At 49.0% G+C, this 25279-nt stretch overlaps 2 protein-coding genes across 4 annotated transcripts in view; one reads left to right on the forward strand and one right to left on the reverse strand.

Annotated features, from left to right (window-relative positions):
* The first annotated feature begins 5596 nt into the window (after positions 1–5596).
* LOC308470086 (vesicle-trafficking protein SEC22b-B-like) lies at positions 5597–12509 on the forward strand. The gene is made up of 5 exons (XM_080993354.1): positions 5597–5763; positions 8457–8566; positions 9827–9987; positions 10629–10775; positions 11074–12509. Exons 1-5 carry the CDS (start codon positions 5689–5691, stop codon positions 11229–11231), a joined length of 651 nt encoding a protein of 216 aa, XP_080849480.1. The 5' UTR covers positions 5597–5688; the 3' UTR covers positions 11232–12509.
* NOTCH4 (notch receptor 4) overlaps positions 12005–25279 on the reverse strand; it is a 98306-nt gene continuing 85031 nt past the window's right edge. For all 3 annotated transcript variants that reach the window (XM_080991559.1, XM_080991560.1, XM_080991561.1), the window contains 10 exons: positions 24124–24542; positions 22250–22579; positions 21389–21552; positions 20194–20416; positions 18465–18555; positions 17709–17838; positions 16785–17026; positions 15611–15758; positions 14291–14388; positions 12005–14070 (listed from right to left, as the gene is read on the reverse strand). In XM_080991559.1, coding sequence (XP_080847685.1) covers positions 13702–14070; positions 14291–14388; positions 15611–15758; positions 16785–17026; positions 17709–17838; positions 18465–18555; positions 20194–20416; positions 21389–21552; positions 22250–22579; positions 24124–24542 — 2214 coding nt within the window. In that variant the 3' untranslated portion in view covers positions 12005–13701. The remainder of the gene's footprint in view (positions 14071–14290; positions 14389–15610; positions 15759–16784; positions 17027–17708; positions 17839–18464; positions 18556–20193; positions 20417–21388; positions 21553–22249; positions 22580–24123; positions 24543–25279) is intronic.

Here is a 25279-nt window from a genome sequence, read left to right on the forward strand (position 1 = left end):
CATGTTCCTGCTGGGCCACAGCTCCCTCCATCTCTGGCGCCCAAGATTCAGAAACATCCTCTTCCCTCATCTGTTCTGTCAGGGCACACTCCTGATCTGATTCCTGGGTGGGCTCTATATAATTTCCCACTGCCTGTCCAAAATTTCTGATCGCATCAGTCATAAAATCCGTCTTCTCATGTAGCTGTTCCAGTAGGGCACTTGTTTTACAGAAAGCACACAACAGAGCTTCTGAATACATTGTCCTGCAAGGTCAGAAGTCTATTCCCACTATCGTAATCTATGACAGCTGCAAGCTCCCCGATTCAGAATTGGTTACAGTTTCACAGGCTCCCTCTAGGGGAAGAACTTCTGTTTGTTCTTTTCTTTTAAAGACAGATCTAACAACAAAGTTTCCTTTTTCAGATATTTTGTCAATATTTGTTCCTTTAAAATGCGAAGGGGAACAATGGAGTCACTATGTTTCTCTTCTTTTAGCTATCTGTCAGAAACGTTTGTCTCTGGTCAATGAGCTTCAAAAAACGTCAGTCCTGACACCCCGCTCCAGGATCAAGACGGTGGAAAGTTACTTTGCTTTACACTCACTTCTGCAGGTTTAAACAGTCCGAAAAAAAATCCCCCCTCTTCTCCTGCTTCCGAAGGGGGTTCAACAATTTAAAATGATGAAAGTTAATCCTTTACAAGCGATTTTCAGAACTCTAGTTTGCCATGTCTTTGCTTTAATCTATCTACAAAGAAACGGAAGGCTGACTTCCTGTTTAGACCTTCCCGTTTCAGTGCCAAATTAAAATAAACTTTTAAGTCCAATTTTCCTTTCAGCTCACAAATCCTTATTTAGAGTCCAATTGTCCGAAATTTAAGTACTCACGGGTGATTGTTTTAAAAGCCAAATTGTCCCAGGAAAAAGGCAGCGCTCTCCGGCAACGGCTGTGCGGCTTCGCTCCACGGAAGAAGCAATTGACTCTCAGCACCGCGCCACTTCCCCCTCTTCGCTCCGGAGCCCGTTAGTGGGTTCCTTTGCGGGTTGGGGGGGCGCTAAAGGTGCCCGCCGAGTCCCATGGTCACAGGCTTCATCCGCCTGTGATTTTTGAATGGGTCCCCGCTTCGCCGTAGCGGAAAAGACCCGTTTCCCGTGGAGCTGGTCCCTCCAAATCAGAGGGAGTCCGCCATTACCGATGGCGCCACCCCGGAAGTTTGTGTCGGGTTATTCCTGAGCCTTTTCTTACAATACGATAATCTTTATTGTCATTGTCCCATACAGAACAATGAAATTGAAAAATCTACATAAGGCATTCAAAAACCAACAAGCCTGCTATCCCAGCCATCCCAAGCTGGTTAGCCCCCTAAAAACTCTGATACCCCATAATTAAATACTATATACTCCCATAGAGACTCCTTACCCTGAGTTTAAAACCAAAATCGCATTTGGATAGAAACTGTTTCTCAGGAGGCTAGTCCTAGTCTTTATAACCCTGTACCTTCTTCCAGAAGGCAGAAGCTGAAACAGATCATTTCCGGGGTGCGCACTATCCTGCGCTATCTCTGCAGCTTTCTTATGGCACCTGGAAGCATAGATTTGATCCAAGGTGGGAAGAGTGCACCCAGTTATTCTCTCCGCAGTCTTTACAACCCTGGACAGCATTGTTTTTTCCCTGACCGTGTAGCTCCCAAACCACACACACAGACCATAAGTTAATACACGCTCAACAGTACAATGGTAAAATGCCATCAACAGGTCCTTTGAGAGATTATTTTTCCAGAGAATTCTCAGATAATATAACCTCTTCTTCAGGTCTTTGCTGTTTTCTCCCCAGGTTAGGTCATCTCTCAACTCCATTCACAGAAATCGAAACACCGAGACCTGTTCCACACACTTCCCCTCAATAATGAGTGGCTGAATATTCAATTTACATTTCCTAAAGTCCACAATGATCTCTTTTGTTTCCTTTAAGTTAAGGAGTAAGTTGTTTTTCCTGCACCACTCCCCCAATTACTCAACTTCCTTCCTATAGGCCGCCTCCCCCTCTCCAGCCATGATTAAACCAACCACCGTTGTATCATCTGCGAACTTAATGATCTTATTACTGGGGTATTTGGGGGCACAGTCAGCTGTATAGATATCCTGCAAGGAAGCGGAGGATCAGAGTTTTCCTTCTCCTAGATGGGCTTGCATCCCAGGTTGATGAGCCCCATCTGCCCCTCACAACCCTCTTCAGAACACGCAGAGCCCACCTGAGTGCAGCAGCCCTGTTCTTCTCACCTGTGATTCCCAGCCACTGGCAGTCCGAGACAAGCTACCGCTGTCTTGTGGCCATTAGTCCCTGAAAAAGACTGTCAGGCACTTACAGGTGAAGGTATACTTTGCCCAGGGTCGTAGGCGCATGCACGTTTTTTGCACTGATCATATGATGTCAGCATCCTCATCAAAATGTCAACCTGTACTTTATCCCTTTAACATTAAGGGCCTAGCCACACACTTTCCTGTCCTCTGCTCTTTCTGTACAATTTGTTATAGGAGCAAAACCATTTTGTTTCCAAACAATATGGACAGACACATGCCAAAAGCACACTGGAATATTGGCAACTCTGTTCAGATAGGGCTGCCATATGACCGGACACAGCCAGGATTCATCTGTTGAATTTTCAAAAACCCGGGTTGCTTGAGATTTTGCAAAAGAAGCTCAACAACTTTGCACCCCCCCCCAAAAAATACCCTATGCCCCCCCCCCCCCACAACTTTTGTGTCCGGATTTTTACTTTTTCAAATATGGCAACCCTAGTTCCGGAGAGCTTTTTGCTTAAAATGCGTGACTGAATAAGGACTTTTAAAAGGTATTAATGCAGAGGTCTCGCCCAAGATCCCTTTATCAGAATTTTGGCAAGGCCAAATGTCAGCCTTGCGCAAGACCTCTGTCTTAAAAATGTAAAACAAGAACAAAAACGAGGGAGGCAAAGCCCAAAGCACATCAGTCTTGCTCACTCTCCAGAAAGTACGAGCATCCCTCTAGGCCATTGTGGAACATGAAAACTAGGAGCTTGTAATAACTGCAGTTTCACACTTCCTGTTCATTTTTTTTAATGGTGTGCAGGCACAGGAACAGAATTACCTGTGTGTAAAAGGGCCACGAAGACCAAAACATTTCATGCAGGACACCGCACTCCTTGCTACTGGTATGGCCATCAGGCAGAGCTGTAGCTACAGGGGGGCTAGCTGGGGGGGGGGGTTGCCCCCGTGTAAGCTCCCAGCGTGGGTAAGCAAATGCACATGGGGTGCGTGTGCCAAACTGGGTCTTTGATCTGGGTGAAATAAAGCCTACTTTCGCCCCAGTCCAGGAAACAATAGAGTGTCTGTGAAGAACACATGCATTCAAAAATGAGTGGGTGGGTGGCCATGCACCAGTGATGCGCACGGAAAAATTGGATCAGAGTAAACCGTTTGTGAGATGTAGTCCTTCCCTAGAAGCGCCCACCTTCAACACCCACGACACAGCCTGTGTCAAGGGACACTCCACAGAAGGCAGGATAAGACAGCGGTGTCAGTCTCTGCAAGCACCAAGAGCTGTCACTCAGTGGTCAGACTCAGGGGTCAGCAAACTTTTTCAGCAGGGGGTCGGTCCACTGTCCCTCAGACCTTGTGGGGGGCCGGACTATATTTTGGGGGGGGGGAATGAACAAATTCCTATGCCCCATAAATAACCCAGATATGCATTTTAAATCAAAGCACACATTGTACTCATGTAAAAACACCAGGCAGACCCCACAAATAACCCAGAAATGCATTTTAAATAAAAGGACACATTCTACTCATGTAAAAACACCAGGCAGGCCCCACAAATAACCCAGAGATGCATTTTAAATAAAAGGACACATTCTACTCATGTAAACACACGCTGATTCCCGGACCGTCTGAGGGCCAGATTGAGAAGGCAAATGGGCCGGATCCAGCCCCGGGTCTTAGTTTGCCTATCCTTGGGGCAGAGCATCTGCAAAAGGTCCCAGGTTCAGTTCCTGACACCTCCAAAAAAGGGCAAGAGTGCCCCCTGTTTGAAACTTTGCTGCCAGCCTGTGCTGACAATACTGTGCTAGGGGACCAATGGTTTGACTCGGCATAAGCCAACTTCCTGTGTTCTGTGCAACTGCATTTGAAGCTGGGGGAGCAGAAGAAATGCTACAAATGAGCAGTTGAGGGGGATGAGATGCTGGAGGGAGGGGGCGGCTGGGAAACGAGATCAGTCTAGGCCGCAGCCTTTCTCAACCCGTGGGTCCCCAGATGGTGTTGAACTACAACTCCCATCACCCCTAGCTAGCAAGGACAGAGCTCTCAGGGATGATGGGAGTTGTAGTCCAACAACATCTGGGGACTCACAGGTTGAGACTCTAGGGAGCAACAACTGGCTTTTCAAGAATAACTGAGTGAATGGTGTCCATTCCAAAGAAAACAGACGCTGCGAGAAAGCTCCAGGCACCTCCGAGCTAAGGAACTCTGTGCAGGCTCAGAAGCTCCCTCAGCTCAACGCGCCTGCAATTTGTAACAGCAGAATTTAAACTTTACACCACAGAGTAGACCTATGTAGAACTGCGCTGTAAAGCTGGCAAACACCCTCAGTGGCGCAGCGAAGAAACCACTCGTTTTTTGAGTGGTTTGTAAGTTTTGCAAAATAAATTGCAAAGGCGCAACATGCCACAATAGCCAAAACCAGACAACCTAAAAAGTTACTTCCGCTTATTGTTTTGGCATCATTACTTTGTACTTTGGGACGCAGGTGGCGCTTTGGGTTAAACCACAGAGCCTAGGACTTGCCAATCAGAAGGTCGGTGGTTTGAATCCCTGCGACGGGGTGAGCTCCCGTTGCTCAATCCCTGCTCCTGCCAACCTAGCAGTTCGAAAGCACGTCAAAATGCAAGTAGATAAATAGGTACCACTCCGGTGGGAAGGTAAACGGCGTTTCCGTGCGCTGCTCTGGTTCGCCAGAAGCGGCTTAGTCATGCTGGCCACATGACCCGGAAGCTGTACGCCGGCTCCCTCGGCCAATAAAGGGAGATGAGCACCGCAACCCCAGAGTTGGCCACAACTGAACCTAATGATCAGGGGTCCCTTAACCTTTAGCTTGTACTTTGGTAATTTACTGGTGCCTGCTGTTTTTGAAGTCTGTCTTATTGCTATTTCTGTTCAGTAACTTGCAAATCATTCTTATTTGCAAATAATAATTTTGAAATTGTATTATTACAATACAAAACCACGACCAAGATATAGCAACATACAAGGCCAAATAATCGAAGTTGCAAAAATGCCAAATGCAGCCAGGATGGCCCAAGCAGCTCAGCCCATCAAGCTATACAATACTAATTGCTACTTTTTTTTGCAAAACTCCCACAATAACTAAAATCAACAGGCCCTAAAGAGCCGCTGCTGCTAACGATATTACTAGCAGGGATATTACCTCCAAGGCGAAAGAGAGGAGGAGCCCTCCGGAGGCCGGGCGGGGCGTGCGCGCCTCGCCTGGTGCCAAACTAACTTCTTGGCGGCGTCGCTCCGCCCCGCTTCGCCCGCGATTTGCATCCCTCCCGTCGGCCACGTCAGCCGGGAGTCCGGGTCCGGCTGCAGCCTCCGGAGGGGAGGGGGAGAGGGATACCCCCCCTTAAAAAAACACCCCAGGACCCCTCTCCCCCCCCCCCCGCCCAGCCAGGATGGTCCTGCTTACCATGATTAGCCGGGTCCAAGACGGGCTTCTCCTGGCAGCTTCTATGCAAGAAACGGAGCAGGTAAGAGGAAGCAGGAACCCAGGAGTCCGAGGCTTCCAGGGCATCTCCGCCCCCCACCCCCTCAGCCGACCCTCTCCAGCTCTAACCACTAGGAAATCCTTTCCTCTCAAGGGTCACGTTTCAGATTTCCCCTACTTCTTACTTGCACCTGGTTTTGTTCTAAGTGGGAAACTTAGCCAGATGGGCGGGGTGTAAATAATATATTATTATTATTACTATTGGTGGGGGGGGGGGAGTGAACTTTCAAACCCGGTTTCAGAGGTGATTTAGGTAGGGGTTATGACATTAGCGGACATGGAGTTGGGGGTGTTAAACAAATAAATAAATAGCACCAAACGTCACAGGGCGTCTGTTTGAAGGCTGCAATCCTGCACACACATCTGCAAGGAAACTCAGTTGAAAAACAATGAGACACCTTTCTGAGTAGAAATAATAATAATAATAATAATAATAATAAAATAATGTATAGCAGGGGTGAATAAATGCCAGTTTGGGGGACCTGATCTGGACCCACTCCTCCTCTTGGTAATTTTTCTGCCCCACTTCGAGATCCCATGGGTTTCGAAAGCGGTGCAAAATAAATAAATAAATAAATAAATAAATTAGTAAGGTGGTGCCCTGATTTGGAATGCTCAGTGGTGAAGCATCTGCTTTGCTTGCAGAAATTCCCAGGTTCAATCCTGACATTTCCAGGTACAGTTAGGGGAGGCCTCACTCTGGAACCCCGGAGTGCTGCTTCCGGCCAGTGTTGACAGTACTGAGCAAGGTGGGCCAGTGGTCTGACTCACTATAAGGCAGCTTGCTACGTTACAGATCTACCCTTCCCGCCACTGGGAAAAGGAAGAATAAATCTCTCTCCTGCCTCCCAGCTGATGTGTGGGGCAGATGAGTGTGCCCACTTTTGGCCCCGCCCTCTGCTGGCATGTGGCCCCCAAAGGTTTGGCTGAGGGTAAACGCGGCCCTTGATGCAAAAAGGGCTGCTCCAGCGTATAGGAGACCACTTCAAGTGTACTTTGTATTGTAAGCTAATTTTGTATTTTCCTGGCACTACACACACTCATATACAGAACCAGCTTTAGGCAGGTGAACCATAACTGCTAAAGAGAGCTTCCTGGCTCAGAGGCAGTTTATCTTTGAATACCAGAACTTGGGAGCAGATCACAAGGGTCCTTCAGAAGCTAACAAAAATGGGCAGCTAACTAGGGACGCAGATGGCGCTGTGGGTTAAACCACAGAGCCTAGGGCTTGCTGATCAGAAGGTCGGTGGTTCGAATCCCCACGACAGGCTGAGCTCCCGTTGCTCGGTTCCTGCTCCTGCCAACCTAGCAGTTCGAAAGCATGTCAAAGTGCAAGTAGATAAATAGGCACCGCTCTGGCAAGAAGTTAAATGGCCTTTTCGTGCGCTGCTCTGGTTCGCTAGAAGCAGCTTAGTCATGCTGGCCACATGACCCGGAAGTTGTACACCCACTCCCTTGGTCAATAAAGCGAGATGAGTGCCGCAACCCCAGAGTCGGCCACAACTGGACGTAATGGTCAGGGGTCCCTTTACCTTTAACTGGCAAGTGATGAAAACAAGTTGCTGGACTAGATTATCCAGCAAGACTGTTATTCTTTTCACTTTTCACTCTCCACCCCCATCGTTCTACCCGGACACTGAGGTCCAGCGCCGAGGGCCTTCTGGCGGTTCCCTCACTGCGAGAAGCCAAGTTACAGGGAACCAGGCAGAGGGCCTTCTCGGTGGTGGCACCTGCCCTGTGAAACGCCCTCCCACCAGATGTCAAAGAGAAAAACAACTACCAGTCTTTTAGAAGGCACTTGAAGGCAGCCCTGTTTAGGGAAGCTTTTAATGTTTGATGTATTACAGTATTTTAATATTTTTTTGGAAGCCGCCCAGAGTGGCTGGGGCAGCCCAGCCAGATGGGCGGGGTATAAATAATAAATTATTATTATTATTATTATTATTATTATTATTATTACTAAACGGACTTAGGCAATCCAATGTGTGCCCTCAGGCTCCCATCTTTAGTATTCAGGCAATAATGCCAGCCTGCCATGCAAAGCTGTTGTAGGATTATGTGTGCTGTAACAATCCTCTAAGGATGCCTAATAATGTAATTGCCTTCCTCTCTTCCTGAGGGAGCCCAGAAGTCTTGGGATCATAGAGATTCTTCCCACCCCACAACCAGCTGTAACCGGTCCCCTTCCCAGAATTTTGATTTAAGCTCCTTGGCTGGTGCAAGAAATTTTGCTGCCGGAGGTGAATTATTATTGCGGTGTTATAAGTATAATCATTTGATTTGTTTCCCACCCTTCACCCTAATGCCCCAAGGGCACATCACAACAGTTTCAAACGCAACATTAAAAACCATTTAAAACAAATTGCAGCCGCAGGAACAGGGTGGGTTGTAAAATATATATTTCTTGAGTATCCAAGACCAGGGTAAAAAGAAGATTGGCTGAATCAGGCCAGCGGCCTACCCTGGTCTGGCATCCTGTTCGCAGAGTGTTCACAGATGCCTTTTTTCTGGGAAGCTCAACAGCAGGACCGTTGGAGAGCGACACCACCAGTCTTCCTACCTGTAGCTCTCAGAAACTGATATTCAGAGGAATATTCAGCCCCTGACAGTGGAGGGAAAACGTAGTCTCCGATAGCCTTATCCCCTTGGTGTTAGTCCCAATTATTTCCTCTGCAGTCGAACCGGAACTTCCAAGAATATCACAGCCAAGCGAAGCAACTTTTCCGGAAGCTCGGGGAGCATTCGCCGAACCGCTGTTCCTTGCAGGCTGGGGCGATGACTTTCCAGTAAGTGTTTCTCAGAAATAAGGAGGGAGCTTGGTATTAAAAGGTCATCTCTTTTGAGAACCTGCGAACTGTTAAAAGATGCTATAACAGCGCTGGGATTGACAGGGCAGTAGGCTGATGGTGTGTGTGTGTGGGGGGGTCTGTATCCTTCCGGATGTTATTCATAGAAGTATCTTAGAATTAGGGACACGGGTGGCGCTGTGGGTTTAAACCACAGAGCCTAGGACTTGCCGATCAGAAGGTTGGTGGTTTGAATCCCCGCGACGGGGTGAGCTCCCGTTGCTCATTCCCTGCTCCTGCCAACCTAGCAGTTCAAAAGCACGTCAAAAGTGCAAGTAGAAGTGCGGCGGGAAGTGCACTGCTCTGGTTCACCAGAAGCGGCTTAGTCATGCTGGCCATAGGACCCGGAAGCTGTACGCTGGCTCCCTCGGCCAATAAAGCGAGATGAGGGCCACAACCCCAGAGTCGGTCACAACTGGACCTAATGGTCAGGGGTCCCTTTACCTTTATATCTTAGAATTATAGAGTTGGAAGGGGACCCTGAGGGTCATCTAGTCCAACCCCTGCAATGCAGGAATCTTTTGCCCAAGGTAGCTCCCATCATCCCTGGCCGTCGGCCATGCTGGCTGGGGCTGATGTCTGCTGGAGTCCAAGAACAGCTTGCGGGTCGCAGGTTTCCCCATCCCTGCTGTGGATGTGTGTTTCTCGCTTAGAGTGCGAGGGCCCTGTGTTCGAATCCTGAATGTGAAACCTGCCTGGACTGGGGGAAGCTACAATTGAGAGAAGTTGGAGGGGCCCCAGCTTAAAGATAGAGCATGTGCTTTGCATGCAGAACGTCCAATCCCTTTGCTTGTCTAGATTAAAAAAGCATTCTTAGGCAGCAGGGCTAGTAAATGCCTCTTTCTTCAATGGGGAAGAGCTGCTGCCAATCATATTTCACAACACTGAACTAGATGGACCAATGGTGAGACTCGGTATAAGGCAGCTCCACATGACACCCGGCTGCTGCTTCTAAACCACCTTCACCGAAATAACAACATGCATGGTCGCCTGTGTTCCCAATTGGGAGACGATGGTTCCTTTATTCATGCAAGCTATCCCAACGTTGTAAATTATTTGCATTATTTTACTAGTGCGGTTGCGCTGCTACAAATTCCTAGGGTCTAGAAACTTGCTTGTGAGACTGTTTGTGCTTGCTTGAAGGAGCCGGATCACGATTTCCCTTCCTCCTCGCTTCTGTGCCCTCTTCCTTCTCTACAGCTACCTGATCAGCCAGGGCATTTGCTACCTGACGCTGTGCGAAGCCGCTTACTCCAAAAAGCTGGCCTTCGCCTTCCTGGAGGAGCTGCAAGCCGAATTCTGGGAGCTGTATGGGAAGAAGGTGTCCTCCGTGTCACGGCCGTACGCCTTCATCGAGTTTGGTGCGTACCAACTGGGGGAGCCTCCCCAGCCCTGCCCCACCAGCCTCCTAGTCCTCATTGTCTAAACTGTGTTAGGCAACACAAAACTCTTATCTGCCTTGCATGCAGAAGACCTTAGGTTCAGTCCTGGTGGCTATTGGATCTGGAGTGTACTTTTATTTATTTGTCTAGAAGAGAAGTGGACCACCTCCAGGTTTCTTTTTTTGGGTGGGTGGGGGGCGAGAGCTAATTTGCCTGCTCCCTTGAGCCAGTTTTTCTGACCCCCTTCAAAACTTGGAATAAAACGAAAAGCAGACCCAGATTCACTTTGGGCCACATGTACACACCACAGCAGCATGAAGTAGTGGCCAGAATGCTGGCCTAGGACCTGGGAGAGCAGGGTTCAAATCCTCACCCAGTCATGAAGACCACTGGGTGAGCTTTGACCAGTGTTGTTACACAGATAAAATGGATAGGGGGGGGGACTGTGGGCACTACCTTGAAGTCCTTAGAGAAAAATCAGGATACCAGTGCAAAAAAACAAACCACTGGGCGAGTGGCCTCAGCCCCCCCCCCCCCCGCAAGGTGAGTCCCTGTGGCCTAGGAGTAGTTCATCTCAGATGTTGCCAATCCATGAAACCCTCCTATATATTTTTTTTAAGACCTCTATATCCAGAAGCTGAAGAAATCCTACCTGGACACCTGGTCCAAGCGCCACCTGAGCAGCATCAACATGGAGCTACAGGATGTTCAGAAGATTATGGTGACCAACATTGAAGAGGTGCTCCAACGTGGAGAGGCCTTATCAGGTATGGGGAAAGGGGGTTTGGGATCAGTGCTGCGGGAAGATCTGTGTCTACGCAGTGATCTGCGTGTCGTATTGGAAGTCACAGAGCAAAATATCACGTCTGTCTAATTTGTGGCCTGGGGTGGATGGGAGGATATCACATCCCCAGGTTTGGGAGGAAATCCGGGCCTGGACATATTCGCTTACGGCCATTTAGCCGCTCACTGTGGCGAGTGGGAAGAGAAAAAACGGCGAAGATGGGGTTTTAAAAGGTCCGTTAGCCAGCCCTGTCTTCCTTTTTTCCTCTATTTGCCCTCCAGCTCTGGATTCCAAGGCCAGCAACCTGTCAACTCTCTCCAAGAAATACCGCCATGACGCCAAACTCCTCAACAGCCGTTCCGCCTACGCCAAAGCTGCCGCTACCAGTCTTGTCTTTGTGATACTTATGATCTACATACGCTTCTGGTGGCTGGTGTGACCCTGCGCTGCCTGCCTTCCTTCTGCCCTCCTTCTTTGGTCCTGCCTCATACGGGGTTCTGTGAAAAGAGCGGGGGGTGTTTCTGCACACACACACCCCGCTCCGCCCTCCCCCAAGAGGCTGCTGTAGCACCTCTGGGAGAAACGAGAACCTGTGGAACTTGTTACTATTTTCAAGTATGGCACCGTTTGCCACCCTGCGGCTAAAACTGGAATGACAACTGGGAGAGAGTCGTTCAGCACGGGGACTGTTTACAATTGCGATGAGTGTGGTTGCTTTTTTTGCTTTTAATGTGCAAAGAGTTCTGCAGCTTCCTTTGTCTTTTCAATGGACAGGGAGAAGAGAGGGGGCACCTGTTTTGGCAGATCACAAGAACAGCCTACACACAGAGAGAGTCCCATGGCATCTTCAAAACTACCTAGGTGGGGAACTTGTTCCTCTACAGATGTTGACGGGCTCCCATCTGCTTCGGCCACTATGTCCCATTGGTCAGAGATGCTGGGAGTTATAGTTCAGGAACAACTAGGTGGCCACAGGTGTTCCCTTCCTTGCTGTAGAAGCTCTGAATACTACCAAGTTAGATAGGTTAGTGCAGCTGTTGCAGACAGAGAAACGTTGCTTGAAATAAGATGGAGGGTGCTGAGGAATCATTCCAAGTGAGGCTGGTGTTATTTTAGTTAAGATCATGGTGCTTTTTCAATAAATGTTATTTCCCATGAAATTGGGACTTGACAGTGGGTGGGGGAAGGGGAAAAAACTGCTCATAAAATAACTCCAAAGCTAGTACATTTATTTTAGCAGTACATTTTCAGATATTCAGGGCTCAGCCTGAGTTCCAGCAAGAGCCAGTCCAGAACCTAATTTTCAATCCAAGGATATGTGACTTGATGACACAAGGGGAGAGTGTCTTTGAGCATGTGCAGAGTGTAGGCAAGGGTTACCTTTTTGTACTGGCCTTTAATGGCAGCTTGCCACGCACGAAATTAGCAGGGGGCCAGTGCTTTGAATGAATCAGTTTGGTTTAGCAAGGCGGACTGAATTCATTCAAAAATCTCTGAACCACGCCCAAAAGTCATTCTAATGATTTCTGGGTGAACTGAATGCGAAATAAGTTTGGGGGGGGTTGTGTGTGGGGGGTGTTTGTAGAACTTTCAACGGTTTCTAGCTCATTTTCAGGTACATTGCCTTATGTATTTTGTTTTGTTTTTATTCTTTAAACTCTTTGGGCTTTTAAGCTTAAAGATCATAATGGCTGGGGAAAATATATCTTAAAAACTGCTTTGTGTGTGGATGTTGATATTTGCTTAGCCTTCCTAAGTATATTTTATACTTCAGCACAGCTGCTTGCAACATTCTGAATGCTGAATGTGTGTGTGTGTGTGTGTGTATTTGCTAAGGATAATTTGGATAAATCTAAACCAAGCATGAACCAAACTAGTTTATATCGCACAGGTACTAGAAGTAGTTTTCCTTTTTGGACACCCTGAACTAGCTCTTTTAAAAACGAACTTTTCAAGCACGGCAGCCAATCCTTTCCCCCAGGACGCTGCCAGGAGATTTTTGACTTGCTTCAATTGTTTTTGGGTTGTTAGCCGCAATATCTATGCTCAACCTCCACTGCCACAGGCAGCAAACCTCCGAATATCAGTTATTGGGAAATGCAGGTCGGGAGAGTTCTCTTGTGCTCAGTCTTCCTACAGGCATTCGGTTAGTCCTTGTGAAAGCAGGACGCTGGACTAGACGGGCATTTGGACTGATCCGGCAGGCTCTCCTTATGCCCCCCTCCCAATTTTTCTAAGGGTTGGGGGACAGAGCTCCTCCCTTCTCCCTGATAATTTTTGTTTAGGTGCTGGGAGGAGGAGCAGGGAAGATTAGCCGCAAGAGAGCAGATCCCTGGTTCTGATTTCTTAGGAGCCCTCAAGTTTCTAAGCAGGCAGAGCTGAGCTTAGCTACGTGGCAGAGATGGTGTGTAATCATTGCAAGGCCTGGTCTTCATAGACCCCCGTCTATCTGATTCTGCACCAGTGGAAGAGCAAAGCCAACCATGACAGCACGTGTATTGGAGAATTGCAGCTTGGGGAAGCGGGGCGAAAGACCACTCTGACCCCAGTAGCCTGAGATCGTCCACCATTATCCAACAGCAAGTTATGATCAAGGATTTCTCTGTACGCTCCAAGCTGTGTGACATATCATTGCCACGGACCCGTGCAACAACACCTTGCCTGACCTCAGATGTGTCCTCAGACAGTTCTCCGGTTTTACACAAGATCCTTCTCGTTCCTCCATGCAGGACGTCTAAATCTGCCCTCGGGCACCGCTCAGCTCTTAATTGCCTCCCTTCGTGGTGCCGTCCTGTGACATCATCCCAGCCCTGCATGACCTCATCAGGAAGTGCCACGCCATGGCTCAGTCCGCTGTCGCTGACTCGCAGCTGTAGCCTCTGGCCAACCCAGACCCAGAGGGTGCAGAGTCACTCGTCGGGTGGCCCCACAGCATTTTCTGATTGGCCAATCGGCAGCGTAGGAGCGGGGAGGTCCTTAAAAGGGCCCTTGGTCTCTGGGACCGGAGTTAGCCGCTGGTTGCCAGGTTGCCACTTTAACCTGCGTGGGCTGCCGGCAGACCGGTGAGGCTGGGGGCGTGGCCTGTGTGGCGAGAGCTGCTGGGAGGGGCGGGGGCAGTCCAAGAGGGCCAGGATGTCGTGGTGGAGGCGTTCAAGGGCCACGTCCTTCGGGAGGCGGCCCACATGGTCCCGGATGCTCTGCTTGGCTCCGTTTTGGAGAAGAAGGCAGGCCACTTTGTAGCTCCCCTCTTGGGCAGCCACAAACAACGGGGTCTGTGCCTGGTGGGAGGGAGCAAAATAGATAAAAGTCGCATCTGCACAAATCTCTTTAAAGCACGCTTATAAAACAGCCACGGCTTCCCTCAAGGAATGCTGGGAAATGCAGTTTGTTAAAGGTGATGAGGCTTGTTAGCAGACCCCACGCAGACCCCTACAGTTTCCCCTCCACCTCTGACGTGTCTGTTTTCAGACGGCGTGAGCAGAAAAAGACATTACCTACCCGATTATCCTGGCTGTCCTTATCAGCTCCATTTCTGAGCAGGACAAGGGTGGCACGGACGTTATTGACCGCCGCAGCCCAGTGGAGGGCCGTTTTTCCTGTGAGACAGAGAATACAGGGATTGACTGAATCGAAATCCATGAGGCTCTCTGGGTGAGCTTGGCCAAGTCGCCATCAATCAGCCAAACCAAACCTCCTTGGAGGAGCTCCCTGGTGTAGAGGGTTATGTAGGGTTGCCATACATCCAGAATTTCCTGGGCATAGCTGGAACACGGCAGTCGGAAACAGTGCCCAGACGGAAACTGTTGAAATGTCCGGGAAAATCCAGACGTGTGGCAACCCATGTCAGAAGTGTATTTCCTTAAAAATAGCTCAAAAACCTCCATTTTTTGTTTTGAGGTTTAGCAAGAAAAAGCTCAACAAGTCTGGGCAGAACGAAAAACTTCCATGTCCGGATTTTCACTTTTTGAAATATGGCAACCCTAAGTTACAGCAAATCAGCCTGCCAGATCTCCCAGATGCGGGACGGATGCCGCAGCAGCAAGGAGATGGCAAGCAAACAGTTCAGCATCCTTTATGCACAAAGCAAAATCCATCTAGTTAAAGCCATGGTTTTCCCAGTAGTGATGTATGGAAGTGAGAGCTGGACCATAAAGAAGGCTGATCGCCAAAGAATTGATGCTTTGGAATTATGGTGCTGGAGGAGACTCTTGAGAGTCCCATGGACTGCAAGAAGATCCAACCTATCCATTCTTAAGGAAATCAGCCCTGAGTTCTCACTGGAAGGACAGATCCTGAAGCTGAGGCTCCAATACTTTGGCCACCTCATGAGAAGAGAAGACTCCCTGGAAAAGACCCTGATGTTGGGAAAGATGGAGGGCACAAGGAGAAGGGGACAACAGAGGACGAGATGGTTGGACAGTGTCCTCGAAGCTACAAACATGAGTCTGACCAAACTGCGGGAGGCAGTGGAAGACAGGAGTGCCTGGCGTGCTCTGGTCCATGGGGTCACGAAGAGTCGGACACGACTAAATGACTAAACAACAACAACAAAAGCGTATATCTGTTTACCTAGAACTTCCCATTGCACCCGGCTGGTGAGGCCATAGGTGCCAACTGCCCAAAGTCTCTCCACAGACAAGCACAGCATCAATGTGACCCAATTAGTATACATCAAAGCGAGTGAATGCACACACATATATAAGCTCAGTCCTACAACAACTATTAGTTTTGGTGTTATCTTGACTACCAAGATGGCATTTGCAGGCCTTCTGGGACATGCCACTTTGGGTTCAGCACACAGACAAGCAATGCCCTCACCTCTCTTATCCACAGCCCTGATGTCGGCATGATTGGCGACCAGCTCCTCCACCATGTTTTCAACCCCAAGCCGTGTGGCAAGCATGAGAGGGGTGGTGCCGTCGTGCGCTGATGCGTCCAAATCCGTATGCCGGTGCCGCAGAAGGATCTGTGGAGAAAATGTTCCCTTTTAAAAAATTTGCTGCTGGGTCACTTCTGCCAGTGGGCCACTGGCCTCATCCAGCAGAGCTCTCCTTATGCTCTTGCCACAGTCACTCCTCTCCAGGGTTTCCCCCAAGCAATCAGAGACTGCGCCTGCATGCATCCAACCTCTCCTCTGCTCTTTTCATGCCTCTCTTGGTCCTGGGAGACCAGAGGGAAGGGAAGCTTGTTGCAACAGGATGGAGGAGACAACCTATGACACTTCACCAGCCTGACTCGTCTCTGCCTCTTGATCTCCCTCTTCTCCTGCTTCCAATTCTGGACTTCTCTCTGCTACAGGGCTCACCAAGCCCTGTTACCTCCTCAGCTTCCCATACCTCCTCCTCCCAGTCTTCTCCCTCTGACCACTCATTGTTGTCCCACCACAACTTCCCGGGCTCTCAGCCTTCTTCCTTTGGGAGTTCCCCAGCTGGTTCCTCCCACTGTTCCTCTGCGTCCAATGACACCCACCTAGTCTGGCATCCTGTTCTCCCAGTGGCCAAACAGATGCGCCCCCAAGAAGCCCGAGAGAAGGACCCAAGTGCACCCACCTCCCCAATTGCGATTCCCAGCGAGTGCTCTTCAGAGGCATATATTGCCTCTGATAGCGGAGAGAGAAGAAGAGTTTGGATGTGGATTTGATATCCCGCTTTATCACTACCCGAAGGAGTCTAAAAGCGGCTAACAATCTCCTTTCCCTTCCTCCCCCACAACAAACACCCTGTGAGGTAAGTGGGGCTGAGATACTTCAAAGAAGTGTGACTAGCCCAAGGGCACCCAGCAGCTGCATGTGGAGGAGCAGGGAATCGAACCCGGTTCACCAGATTACGAGTCTACTGCTCTTAACCACTGCACCACACTGGGAGAGAATATGGTCATTGTGACCAGTATGATAGCCTTGTCCTCTGTGTTCAAAGAGTCTTGTTTGTATGGAGAAGGCCTTCTGGGAGTGTGATGTCATTTCACCCTTGCACCTCCATTTTATTTTAGTCACCTGGAATACACCCAGCGCATCGGCCGCGATGGCGCTGTGCAAGGGGCTCCGTCCCCACTGGTCGCAGGCGTTGACGTCAGCGCCGGAGGCCAGGAGCCTGCGGGCGGCATCAGCACGGGAGAATCGAGCTGCCAAGTGAAGGGGCGTCTCTCCAGGGCTTCCCTTCTGCCCCTCTGCCCAGGATCCCTCCAGGTCCAATCCAGGAGAATGGCCCAAGGGCATCATGGGGGTCAGGCCACAAACTGGAGGGATAAAAAAAGGGCATTTCGTGAAGGTCAGACTTGTAACTAGGGATGTCCGTCCGTTTCGGTTTCCCTCTGCCTCTCATTTTCCCAATCTTGAGTTCCGTTCCCCAGATTCCCTCCTCAGTTTGTCAGCGTAATTATTTATCTATTTTTTGGGTTTATTGGTAAGATTTCTATTTTTAAAAATCTCAATACGATAACGAATCAAGAAGAAGAAAGGAAAGAGAGAGAGAGAGAGAAAAGAACGAGAAAAGGAAAAGAAGCATTAGAGAAAAATTAAAAAGGCTTCTGGTTTTCCATCTACATTAAAAAAATAAATTATTTAATACTTTCAGTCCATGTCTTCTCCATTTTCAGTTAAACAATATTTCTTTTAAGTCAATTTTTTTAAAGGAGAAAAGCCCCCTCATGAAAAATTGTTAGCCTTTTAGTGCAAATTTCTCCCATCATACACATTTATGTGTGCAATTTTGGCAAATATACACGGGTTTGCAAGGCAATCTTTCCTAGTATTATTATTATTATGTAATTCATTATGATATAATATTATATTTATCTTGCCCTCCCCCCTGGTTCAGACCAGCCCTATGGGCAGTATCTCTCCTTATTACATCCAGTCCAGGGGCAGGACTTCCTGCCTTGTTGACGGCTTCCCTTGAAGGCCTGCTTCCCTCTCTACCTGGCTTTTGAGTCTTGACGGCCTTCGGCTTGGGGTCCTTCTCCTGGCTTGAGGTCGGTGTGCTGAACTGCACCTGCTTCTTTGGCCTAGACTGGCCTCGGTCTGGGATTGAGACGGCATCTGCATCACCCTGTACCAAAGAGGCTATAAAAAGTTTGCTCTGTCCCTGCTAGTGGAACGGGATCAACAACATGGGCACTGCTGCGACTGTGAATGTCTCCCCTCTGCACCCTGCCTGCCACCCATCCTCCCTGCTTACCTGGCAGTCTGATGGGAACAAATGTGACCCTTCTCTGTTCCTTCGTGGGGGGAAATAAAGTAAAAGGGGACATATTTGTCCCCACCACTTTCTCTGTGGCCCAACTATGGTGCCACACTTGAAGAAGAAGAAGAGTTTGGATTTGATGTCCCGCTTTATCACTACCCGAAGGAGTCTCAAAGCGGCTAACAACCTCCTTTCCCTTCCTCCCCCACAACAAACACTCTGTGAGGTGAGTGGGGCTGAGAGACTCCAGAGAAGTGTGACTGGCCCAAGGTCACCCAGCAGCTGCATGTGGAGGAGCGGAGACACGAACCCAGTTCACCAGATTACGAGTCTACCGCTCTTAACCACTACACCACATTGGTTCTCTGTGATATATTGATTTATTTTTTAAAGTTGTTATGATGGCCCTGGCCTTGCCTGTAGGGCTCTGGACATACACTCTGCCATCCAAATCCTAGCAGCAGCACTGCCTCCCCATCCGGACCAAATACCTCCATATCTGCACAGTTCAGCGGTCCATCAAAGTGGGGGCTGGAGCACATGTCAGGGTCATCTACAAATTCAGCACTCGGCTTCATTGGCCTGCATTGTGGAGAGAGGGGGAAAGAAATGGAGAGGAATAAGGAGAGATCCCAGGCTGCTGCTGCTGCTGCTGCTGTTGTTATGAGTTTGCGGCGTTAATCCCCGGGTTCCAGCAAGTGCTAAAATCAAATGAAGGCTTCTAATTTTTGAAATAGCCTGTCTAGCTCCCTGGTGAGGTGTAAAGAGGACAAAGGAAAGGGATCTGTAAGAGACAGCAAATGCCCTCCCTCAACTCACAGATAGGGAGAAGGAGAAAAAAGGCAAAAAATAATTGGAGAGAAGTGATGCGACCTAAAGTGAGGTAAAGCAGCAGACTGGAGAGTTAGAACAATGTTTGAGAACAATATTTGATTTCTGTTTGGCTCCACAGCTGCGGCAATGGGAGGAGCAAGACCCTTTTGGGATGTCAGTGCAGCGCACCCCTCCATCGCATCGCAGGTTTCATATTCAGTGGTACATCGGAAGTCGAACAGAATCCGTTCCGGAAGTCTGTTCGACTTCCAAAACATTTGGAAACCAAGGGGGAGCTTCTGATTGGCCACAGGAAGCTCCTGCAGCCAATCGGAAGCCGTGGAGGATGTTCGGGTTCCAAAGAATGTTCGCAAACTGGAACACTCACTTCCAGGTTTGCGGCATTCAGGAGCCAAAACGTTCAACTGTCTCTGGAAACAAACCATCTATCATAAAGACATCAGTCTCTGCTGTGTCTCATTTTCCGAAAGTAAACACATACCCTGGGGAAGCGCCTGGAACCCCTGGAATTGTGCGCCGCTCACAGATTGGGGGGCATGTGGACATGTAACACTATTTTGCAGGCAGCATTCAATGTCACATACTAGCAAATTCAGGCGGCGTAATGAGAGTCGATTGAGAGGTCTTATGCAACAAGCCCTCTTTCCCCAAAACATTGGCAGACTTTGGGGGTCTCAAATATTAGCAGTGGCCTCCCCACAGCCTCTCATGTTTCATTCTACATCATGGTTATGGCGCCCCAAGGCTCTGCGCCCAGTGTGACAGAAGCAGTTGTGCTTCCTAAATCTGCCTCTGCCCAAAAAGGATAATGCACTGGAAAATGAGGTGTGTGTGGGGGGGGGGAATGGCTTGTTGCAGCGTTGTCTAATTGCCCCTTGAGCAAATATAATCGGCCCTTAAGCAAATCAGGATGCTCTGTCTGTCTTTGCCTTTGGCTCAACCACCTCTCAGCCTCCCTGCTTTCCACCCAATGGCAACCAGCCGCCACTGAAGCAAATACAGTGGTATCTCGGGTTACAGACACTTCAGGTTACAGACACTTCAAGTTACAGACTCCACTAACCCAGAAATAGTACCTCGGGTTAAGAACTTTGCTTCAGGATGAGAACAGAAATTGTGCAGCGGTGGCGCGGCAGCAGCAGGAGGCCCCATTAGCTAAAGTGGTGTCTCAGGTTAAGAACAGTTTCAGGTTAAGAATGGATATTTTTTTTCTTGTTTTCCTCCTCCAAAAACTAGGTGCGTCTTGTAGTCTGGTGCATCTTATAGAGCGAAAAATACGGTAAGTTCTTAACCCGAGGTACCACTGTAAGTGGACTGAATACCCAAGTCATCCTCATTGTTTGGTGCCAAGCCAAGGCTGCCGCAAGCCACAACTTTCATACTCACTTGAGCCCAATGGCGTCCTCTCCCACCGGGTCCCGGCGGCACCGTCGCTTCTTGGCCTGGTGTGGAGCAAACCCAGGGGGGAACCAGAGGGAGCCGTGTTCGCGCCTCTGGGGCTGGCGGATCCTCCAGACTCCGAGGAAGACGGCCAGCGCTATGACCACAACGGCAGCACCAACGCCGTATATGAGAGGCCCCGAAAAATGGGAAACAGAGGCCTGGGGATCTGGTGGTGGGGAGGAGAGAGAATGTGAAACAGGAGCCCCCCCTCACCAAATCCCATCTGCGCTACTGATTTATATCAGTTCCATACCAGTTTCCTAAGCACGGCTTCCTTCTAAATAATTATGGGAATTGTAGTTTGGCAAGAATTATCTGGTAACGATCCATTGGTATTTGCCCTGAACGGTGCTGTAAAGAGCAATTGGTGGTGGGGGGGGGGGAGAAATAGCAGGCCAGAGGTGGGGTTTCCAGCAGAAAATGGCGTGAGGGCCCTGATCTGGAGTGGGAGCACGTTCTGAATCAAACTGCCCCCTTGGCTAACTTTTTCTGCAAAATAGAACTGGAGTTTTTGTGGCTATCCTTTGGGTAGGGGGCAAGGGGGCCTCTTCCCTACCCCCAATATGCCATAATTTCCAGATTCCCAGCTTGCTTTGCCTTTAAAAAGAAAAAAGAATAAAGTCCCATCCACATAACAGACTTAAAACAGGATCATACACTCTAAACGTTAGGAAGAACTTTGTTTTTTCTTTTTGGTAACATCTTTATTGAAAGTTCAAAAATACATAACTATATGCACACCAAACATGGTGAGATGCAAACAAAAAGAGAAAAATAAAAAGAGAAACTCAATGTGCGATCTGGGGTCAGGCATTGTCCCTCGGCCTGGCCTACCTCACAGGGTTCGTGTGAGGATGAAAACAGGCAGGAGGGGAACCGTGTATCCCATATTTATCTCCATGAAGGAAAAGTATGAAGTGAAACTCCACTCTGTTCTAACCTTCTCTTTTCCCTTCCAGCCTTTCTCGACCTGTGGGTCCCCAGATGTTGTTGAACTACAACTCCCATCACCCCTACCTAGCAAGGCCAGAGCTCAGGGATGATGGGAGTTGTAGTCCAACAGCATCTGGGGAGCCACAGGTTGAGAACCGCTGCTTGAAACTCTCAGGAATTCGGGCCTAGCGTGTCTGCTACCTACCATTTCTCGCAGACTCGACCCAGGCAGCTACCACTGGGTATGGCACCAGGGACTCGAGGCTTCCTTTGGCTGATAAGGCTGCCAAGAAATTGAGGACACTTTGGGGGGATGTGAAGCACTGCCCTGAGCACTGGCTCCCATCCACGGCCAAGAAGATGGTAAATCTGCAACAAATGACAAGAAAGCCAATAATAAATAAATGCAAAGTAAAATAAATACGAAATAGTTGAGCAACCCTTCTTCCCATGGACCTCGAAACTGCAGCTCTGTGAGGTACACACTTGCCTTTCCTCTGCTCTTTCCAGGCACGGCCCGCGATTTAAAGCTCTGCGTCCGAGCGTCCTGTTTTTTGCCCTGGGGTTTCCCCCACAAAAAGTTGTGCTTTGGAGCTGAATCAGAACAAACATCCATCCATAGAAAACTCTAATTGACGATTGCTCCGATTCAGCTTCAAAGAGTGGGTTTTTGTAGGGAAAGCTCAAGGAGGAAAAAAACATGCTTAGAAACACAAAGCATTAAAGGACAGACATGTGCCTTGAAAGACGAGGAAAATGATAGATAATGAACTGAAGGAAAACAATTGAAAATAACTTTCCCAAAGAAACCAGAAGCTTTTCTTTTAGGTATCAAAGGACCAGAGATCCCGAAACGATTTATGATCACGACCACGGGTGTGCAGATTCTGTTAGCCCAGAAATGGAAAGATGGTACAACTCTGACCAAAGAAGAGTGGCAGACAAAATTGATGAACTATGCTCAGATGGCAAAAACTTACAGGAATAATTAGAAATCAGGAAGACGAGGTCTGGCATGGTGTGGAATGACTGGTACAGACAGAGAGAAAGGGAGGCTCTCTCTTACCCAACAGTCTCCTCCCAAGTCTCAGGTTGAACCTCCGTCCAGTTGCTCCTGCTCCCAAGCAGCTCCTTTCCTGTGTAGGGGTAAATCCTCTCCCTGCCCTGGGAATCTTGCTGAACTTGCAGCGCCGTCCGCACAGCGACCGCCAGGGAATACAGGAAATGGGGAAGGTCCTTGCGGGGAAGCAGGACAGCCAGGCCCAAGGCGGAGTTCCCGAGTGGGCCAGGATGAGACCGACAATCTCCCCCATCCCAGCCACATGAGGCCTCATTGCATCCTCTGTCACAGTGCCCATCCGAGGAGTGGTCCCGACAATATTGCTCATAGAAAGGGCTGAGGAGGAAGAGTTTGTCGTTTGGTGAATGGCGTGAGGAAAGTGAGTGCATAAAACATTTTTTCACCTATACCACTAAACCTCAATAGGGATGGGAAGATCTGCCAATCCCTCAGTTTTCTACATTTTGTGGATTTTTTTTTAAAAACAGAACCTCATGAACTTTCAAAATAGAACCCCCAGGTTCAAGGGAAGTCTACCTCTGAATATAAATTGCTGAGGACAAGCAAGAGAAGAACACTTGCCTATTTCAGTTTTTCCCATGAAGGAAGCATCTTGGTGGGCACTTTTGTTAAACAAACGGCAGGGAAACCAGCTCCATATTGTCTCTACGTCCGGCTCGTGGGCTTCCCAAGAGGCACCTGGGTCGCCACTGTGATAAACAGGACGCTGGACCAGATGGGCCTTTGGTTTCGTCCAGCCGGGTCCTTCTTAGATTTTTAAGAACAGGCAAGGAAGTCTCTGGCTCTGTTTTGCCAGGAGAGAGAAATTGGCACTCTGCCACCCTCAGATCCATTTTTATATGTGCCTTGAGGCACACACACCACATGCTAAGTGCACAGGGACACAGGAAGCTGCCTTAAACCAAGTCAAACCATCGCTACATCTAGCACAGTATTGTCTATACTGACAGGGAGTGACTGTCTAGGGTTTCCGCACTAGCTGGAGATGCTCTCCCTTCCACTGACAGAAGCAGCAATGCTTCTGAAAGCCAAGTCGCTGGAAACCGCAGAACCCGGAGAGGTATGAAAGGGGCAGAGGAGACGTTAGCTTCGTGCAGGCACAGTCTCAGATTGCTTGGGGGAAACCCTGGAGAGGAGGGCAGCTGTGGTGAGGGAGCGGGGGACCTTCGGTCTCAGCAACTGCTTCATGGGGGCAAGAAGAAGAAGAAGAAGAAGAAGAAGAAGAAGAGGAGGAGGAGGATTAGGAGGAGGAGTTTGGATTTGATATCCTGCTTTATCACTACCCGAAGGAGTCTCAAAGCGGCTAACATCCTCCTTTCCCTTCCTCCCCCACAACAAACACTCTGTGAGGTGAGTGGGGCTGAGAGACTTCAAAGAAGTGTGACTAGTCCAAGGTCACCCAGCAGCTGCATGTGGAGGAGCGGGGAAGCGAACCCGGTTCCCCAGATTACAAGACTACAGCTCTTAACCACTACACCACACTGGCTCACACCTGCTGAAGATGGGTTGCTGTGCTCATTAGGCCTGACACCCCTGTGCAGATCCCATTTTTGCTAATAAAGAGTTAACTTCAACTTGCACAGTGTGATTTACTGCTGGCTCGCTCCTGTCATTTGCCCCCATCCTCATCCCTGCTGAGACTCAGGTGGAAGGCAAATCCGCCAGCCAGTGCCACCCCATGGAACAACTAGTAAGTAAGATGCCAGCCTCCACTGGTGCCCACAGCAGTTTCTCCAGCCTGCAAACAAGTCCATTGGCCCTAAGAGGTTGGCCGCCTCTGTCCTACTCGGCCAATGCTAGACCCCGCTCCCCACCCCACAGACCCCCCCCATTCGCCACACCCCCTGGCAATGACCCACTTGCAAGGCTTCCACGGGGCACAGTCAAATCCGTCATACAGGCAGTCCTCGCTACGGCAGCGGCGCTCACAATCCCCGTCCCGGAAAGCCGCCTGGCACATCTCCTGCTTTGGGCAGGACCTCCAAGGATCAAGCACCCCCAGGGAACAGTCGCCACCATCCCAGTTGGTCTCGGGGGAGCTGCAGGCCCGGTCACAGCGCTGGTCTCCTGCCACCAGCCGGCACTCGGAACTCGTGGTGGCTTTGGTGGTGGGGCAGGAACCCAAGGAGCAGGGGGGGAGGTGGCAGTCATGTCCAGAGAACCCTTCCACACACAGGCACCGGAGTCCGGACGGGTGGGCTATGCAAACTCCCCCATTGTGGCAGTGGAGCGATCCACAAGGAGGGGCTTGCAGCTCACAGGTGGTTCCTTCATAACCCTAGGTAGTGATGAGTGGGGAAGTAAAGGTCATTAAAAAAAACAAAAGTCTTCCACAGTCTACTTTTATTTGAGTTTTGAAACAAGATGGTGCATTTAGAAATAATTAGCACTGCAAGGCTTTTTTTCAGCTGGAACGCAGTTCCGGCACCTCTCAGGTGGGCGCCATTGCCGTTATAAGAGAATAATCAATAAACACACAAGACGTAACCGGCTGTGTTCTTAGATAAATAAGGTATATTATTCATGTATCAAATCATAATCATATTGTGCTTGTCCATATAACCCTGCTTTGTAACAATTGCTACTTACCACAGCTACTACTATGCCATAAGATCCACCGTCCTGTAACATCACATATGGTATGTACAGTTATTTATGGTTTTATATTATTTTTGCTGTAAAATGTATGAGATCACGATATTGTATCTATTTGTATTACTTAGAGCTTTAACTACTGATGAAGCCCAGAATGGCAAAACGAGGCCAATATTCCGGAAATCCTTGTCTTAGACTCTGTGAAAGGATTCTGTGGAACTGTAACAACCTTTCATGTGGATTGTTTGGACCTTATGAACAGACAGGTGGAATAGACACTATTACACAGATGGACCTTATGTATGAACAGACTAGAGAATGATCTGATCCACTGGGTCTTCTGCTTTGTTCGTTTGTTGAACTTTATGAGTTACTTCTGTTGAAATTTATGATTTGATACATGAATAATATACCTTATTT

Source organism: Podarcis pityusensis (genome assembly GCF_964106645.2).
Source record: "Podarcis pityusensis genome assembly, chromosome: 2".
NCBI lineage: Eukaryota > Metazoa > Chordata > Lepidosauria > Squamata > Lacertidae > Podarcis > Podarcis pityusensis.

What these genes read in the sequence shown, in the direction of transcription:
- LOC308470086 (XM_080993354.1), top strand. Translation starts at nt 5,689, where the DNA reads ATGGTCCTGCTTACCATGATTAGCCGGGTCCAAGACGGGCTTCTCCTG. An exon ending in CTATGCAAGAAACGGAGCAG is followed by an intron (nt 5,764 to 8,456) that starts GTAAGAGGAAGC and finishes TTTCCTCTGCAG; the next exon opens with TCGAACCGGAACTTCCAAGA. An exon ending in GTACGCCTTCATCGAGTTTG is followed by an intron (nt 9,988 to 10,628) that starts GTGCGTACCAAC and finishes ATTTTTTTTAAG; the next exon opens with ACCTCTATATCCAGAAGCTG.